The 5,554-nt window shown below is 33.3% G+C and overlaps 1 protein-coding gene and 1 long non-coding RNA gene across 2 annotated transcripts; one reads left to right on the top strand and one right to left on the bottom strand.

Annotated features, from left to right (window-relative positions):
* Nucleotides 1–1,042: 1,042 nt before the first annotated feature.
* On the bottom strand, nt 1,043–1,926 carry LOC107919278 (uncharacterized). Its single transcript, XM_016848767.1, has 2 exons — nt 1,208–1,926; nt 1,043–1,121 (listed from the first exon to the last, which is right to left on the bottom strand). The coding sequence occupies exons 1-2, from the start codon at nt 1,924–1,926 to the stop codon at nt 1,043–1,045; spliced, it is 798 nt and encodes a 265-aa protein (XP_016704256.1).
* A 1,734-nt stretch (nt 1,927–3,660) lies between these two features.
* Nucleotides 3,661–4,363, top strand: LOC121225401 (uncharacterized). Its single transcript, XR_005923275.1, has 3 exons — nt 3,661–3,883; nt 4,018–4,084; nt 4,185–4,363. It is a non-coding gene; the product is annotated as an uncharacterized lncRNA (long non-coding RNA).
* Nucleotides 4,364–5,554: the final 1,191 nt, after the last annotated feature.

The following is a 5,554-nucleotide window of genomic DNA, read 5'->3' on the forward strand; positions in this document are numbered from 1 at the left end:
AGATTTCAAAAAACTTAATGGATGATTTAAGTTCAATTCTTAAAACTATTTTGCACATAAAAATAAACGAAGGTGTGGGATACTAGCTTCCCAAGTATGAGGCCTTGTTTGAAGAACTTTGACAAAATTGGTTTGTTCCACATGAGTTTTACAACATTCTACTTATGATGATTTTGTTTTTCCTCTGCAAGTATGTAATGAAACAACTGCTATTGAGTTCTGAATATGTTTGATTTTTTCAAATTTATCAAATGTGGTGCACTACAAATAGACATGGTTTCTTCAATCTAATTATATATGTTAAATGTTGAAGCATATTGACCAGGGATTCAAATTGCGGTTGCAGCCATGTTTTCAGTCGCATTGCGTTTATCGTGGTTGCGGATATAACATATACTATTGCGGCCACTGTGGGTATTGCGGTAGTGAATTTTTTTAAAATTCGCACAACTTATTGTAAAACATAATAATTATAATTATAATTATAAAAAGTCAGCTTTAATGATTTTTAGAGTGTTTTCTAACAATTATGAACTTTTATTAATATGAGAACACAATTTTTATAACCATTAATTATTCTTATATTTATTTGCGAATTTTCTAAGAATATTATATTAACTAATAACAAAGTAAAAAATAGGAAATATTAAAAATTCATCATATTTAATAAGTTTGAAAGTTTTTATAGATAAAATAATTGAAAATTCATACATGAGAGAGGTCTTCAATATTTCTTGACAGTTTTGAAGATGGTGAATATATGAAAACATTCTATGCTGCAAAAGGAAAAAAGGAATAGATAACTGTATAGATTCTCATTAATTATTCCTATTTCCTACCACTTATTCTCACTCTCATTCTACTTTCATATATAGTTTAACATGCTTCGATTCTTAATTATCTTTTCATAAAATATACTCTATTCATTTATCTAAAGATATATTTTAAATATTTTAATATAATTAAAATAAAAAACATTATTAAAAGTTTTCTTTAAAAAAAAACATACCTTACGAATAGTGATAATGGTACGATTTAGTTTTCACCAATTAGTAGAATGATGAGGAGGATCAGATCCTTCACCTTCACTTTCAGAGCGTTCTTGACTTGATTCTCTTAGCCTTTGTCCAAAAATGTATCCAAAAAAAGTAACATTTCACTTTGCTTTTCATATAATTGATATGGAGGATATATTTGATGAGGATACATGAGAGGTGGAGGTGGATGATACATTGGTGGTAGAGGATGCATGTGAGGCTGGTATGGCACACCATAATTAGAAAATGGTGGATAATAACCATATGGTTGTGGATAACTATGTGAAGGCTGAAAATATGAAGGTTGTTCTGGTGGATAAAAACCTTGAGTGCTAGTAGATGAATTACTATACCCAAGGTTATAAGAACCCGATCTCCTACTAGATGAAGAGCCTATAGAAGTATGCTTCTTGCTTTTTCCTTTTGATGGAGCTCTAGGTTCACTTCTATCTCTCCTAGGTTCATGAAACATATTTCCATCAAATTCTAATCTATCACGGAAATGTCCACTAGTGGTACCAACCCCATATTCTCCTCCATACCGACTAGAAGACCTAATTTCACCTCTATCACTACTATGTCCATCATCGTCATCAATTGGACTTAAACCACCATCGTCGAGTCCATCACCACTCTGACTTGGTGATGCACTAGAACTTGAATGAGACAAATTTTGTTGTTGAGATTGATCAACATTCCTTTCATCATCAGAGGTATCCAGAGGCAACACACTAACATTTTCACCATCTAACAATGGATTCTCTTTCTCATGAAGCCATTTTGATAGTGGATCAACATATTCAAATATATGATCAAGGTTGATAGAATTAAAACTAACATTTATATCATCAATGCTTATTATTTTTTGATGCCTTATTTGAAGCCTCATATTATAATAGGTAAATACTAGTTTCTCAAGTTTTTTATACTTCAACCTATTTCTTGCCTTGGTGTAAATATAACTAAATGTGCTCCAATTTCGTTCGCAATTTGATGCAGAAGTTGTTTGACTAAGCACTTTAATTGCCTATTTTTATAACTTAGGAACATGTGCCGTATATTATCCACCACTCAGCAGCATAATATTATTTAAATTTCAAAATAACTTTAAAATATACAATATAATTGAATAGTATAAATTAAATTAAATAATTTAATTAAATATTTACCCAGATTCATTTGCTTCCAAGCTCTTTGTGCTTGTGGAGTATCGGATGTCTCATATTTATCTCTAAATAGTAACAATTGCATAAATAAAAGACAGAGTAAAAATAAAAAAATTTCTATTTCAAATTACGTAACTAAGTTACAAATAATAGTACTTGAATATAACTTGATTAATCATTCTGACTTGAGTGTCAAGAGAAGGTTCTAATCTTTTAATTAGTGATCTTGTACCTTTTAATGTTTCTATTAGTACATTATCAGAATGCTCCACCCCAAATTGAAATTGAGGATTGAGAAAATAACCTAAGCATAATTTATAAGAATATCATCAAATAATAATAATCTAAAGCTTAAAATAATAAAATATAAAAATAGTTCTTAATTATATAAAACATTTTATCTTACCAGCTAAATGGAAGTCGGAATGCATAAAATTCCATCTATTGTCAATAATCTTTTTATACTCGGTGAAATATTAACAATCTTGTTGAATTGCTCATTTAGCTCTATGAACAGCCTTATAAATAAAGCACATTGTTGGTTTTTCATCACCATCCAGAAGTCTCAATACTTTTACTAGGAGCTCGTAAACTTTTATGAGGTCGTTGGCTTTTTTTTCCAAAAATCTTTTCCCAAAACAATTTTTTTGGTTTCAAAAGCAGACCCTGACTTTTGCTGTCCTTATTTTGATCATTTAAATTCCTATATATTCACAAGAAAAATTTTAAAATAATATAATTTAAATTATTTGGAACTAATAAAACCATTAAAGGTTGTTATATTTAAGTAATTATATTAACTAATTATAAAATATTGACCTTTGAATTAAACATTTGTAACGCCCCAAAAATCTCTTATATTTATTTTTGTGTGTTTGTGACACAAATATATGTTTGTTTTAGTGGTTAAGTACTCTAGAGAGTGTTTGAAAAGTCCCAAGTTCAAGCCTTAGCTTGGGAAAATTTTTGTTTTTAAATGAATAAACCCCTATCTCTAATCAGTAGGCTTATAAATAAATTTTGGTGAAATATGTTAGAATGGGCTTGCTAGTTTGGTGGCTAAGTGGAGTGCAAATGGGCAGGAGGTTTGGAGTTTGAGTCTTTGTGCAAATAAAGGACTTATTTTGCTGCTAGTGCTGTGTAAATGTTTTGGTTTAGCCGAAACACTAAAGTGTTTGAGTGGTTTTCAAATTCGGTTGTTGAGAAAAGTGGTGGCCGGTTTTTAGGAGGAGATTATGAGATTTTATTTTTATTTTCTTGTTATCTTTTTTTCAAATTTCAGCTTCTCATACTTTTCCCAAATTTCGGCCTTTCTACTTTTTTTTTTGACATTTTGAATCCATTTTCTCTGCTGTTCTTTTTCTACTTCACTGCTGCTGATTTGCTCTTCTGGTTTTTCTTTTCTTCTCCTTTTATTTGTTGTCGACTGCTTGCTGAAAAACTTCTTTCTTCTACTGCTTTGGCCTATTTATTAATCTAGTCTTTCTCTAAACTCTTTTACGTGTCGTAACTTGTTTTCTCTGTTGTGCTTTTGTGCGTTTGGTAAGTAGTGTTTTTGCCTTTTGTTAATTAATTCTTGGTTAGTGACTAAGGAGATTGTTGTTACGTATGGCAGGCGAAAGGCAGTGAACGGTTTGTGTTGCTGTTGAGGTTGGAGAGTTAAGGACAAAGCTGTCGTTGGTAAGTGGATCATGCTTATTGAACCACCATCGGTATTGGGTCTTGATTAAATTATTATTTTACGACTAATAAGGGTTTTTAATATTTGATTTTTAAGTTGGTAATTGGAGAATCTTTGTTAATTGTGATGACAGCCAAAAGTCTGGAGTGAAGGGCTGTGCTGGTGCCAAATTATAGAGGGAAACTTCCGGTATTCGTAAGGTAAGAGTTCGGTTAAGGTGTTAGAAGCATGATTTTCGATTTCAGTTAATTGGTTGTTGATTGAGGTGTATAATACAGTGTTATACTGGTCAATTGATAGGTCTTGGGTGTTCAGGAGTGCTTTTGCAAAGAATCGAAATCAGGTGTGTAAACACAACTTTGGAAACAAAAACCGGTGAAAAGCTGAAAGGAAGTGATTGTCGATGCCACACCGGGATGCTGTCACCCAAGTGGTAGGTCGTGTGATCGAACATGGGTGTGTGATCGACGAGGCTGGCTGTGAGCGATTCATGGGCCGGATCGAACTGGGCCATGTGGGATTATTGGGCCAGGCCGTGTGATCCACATGGCCAAGGCCATTTTTGGTTGTGTGGGCCCACACGTTTGGCATGCAATATGGGCCTGTGGGCCCATTTTTACTATTTGACTGCTAAGGTTGCACGGGTCGCCCAAGTCGACTGTGAACCTACTATAGGGACAGTAAGGTTACCTAGACCCCCTAATTGACTGAAATGATTGAAAGACTGTTGTATGCCATATGAGATAGATATGAATGCCTGTATGTTAAGCATGATGTATATACTATTCTGATTATGCATGATACCATGACATGATTATATAATGCATTGCATTGGGTTGGGGATTGATATTGATTAGAGGAAGTGTACTGAAAGGCTTTTAGCTTAACTTACTGGCAGCTCAGCTGCAACTACTGTCTAATGCCGCATTCGGTACTACTTACAGTGTAGGGTTGGGTGGGTTGATTATATCCCCACATGGAGTATAGGGTTGGACGGAGATAGAGTCTAGAGGCTGGTTGGGTAGGATTTTATAACTGCATAACTGTCATTGTTACTGTACTATGATGGGCCAAGGCCCTAATCCTTATTGATATTGAAATGGGCTTAGACCAAAACTGAGATTATCCGTTATTGTCAGTTTGTTTGCATGGGGAATTACACACTGAGTTTACGTAAACTCACCCCTTCTATTTAATCTGTACAGGTAATCCCCAGACATAGGTGGTTCGGTGTGACGGAGGACTCAGCGGTGGCCACACAACCTATTTTATTCAACTTAGTACCTAATAATAATTTTGCTTTTATTTTGGGGGTGTTTTACTGTAGTAATGGCCTCTTTGGATTTTTACTTTTAAATTGGGGTTTTTATTTTTTTTGGACGTACAACTGTTAGTAGTAGGGATAATCAAGTTTTTAAAACCAATCAAAGGTTTTAACAAAATACGCACAAATATGCAAATTGTTTTAAAAAGCTACCGCAACGTACAATATTTCGCAAACTAACGACAAAATAGAAAATCCCTATTTAGGATTAATAAAAGACAACGACGAGATCTAAACCAAAAATGTTTTAAGCAAAGTTACGGTTATTTTAACATGAGCATCAGTTTTCAAACACACTATCATGTGACATCTTCAGATTCGACCATAACGTCCAGGCCAGGTTTTG

This window comes from Gossypium hirsutum, chromosome D13 (assembly GCF_007990345.1).
Source record: "Gossypium hirsutum isolate 1008001.06 chromosome D13, Gossypium_hirsutum_v2.1, whole genome shotgun sequence".
Taxonomy (NCBI): domain Eukaryota; kingdom Viridiplantae; phylum Streptophyta; class Magnoliopsida; order Malvales; family Malvaceae; genus Gossypium; species Gossypium hirsutum.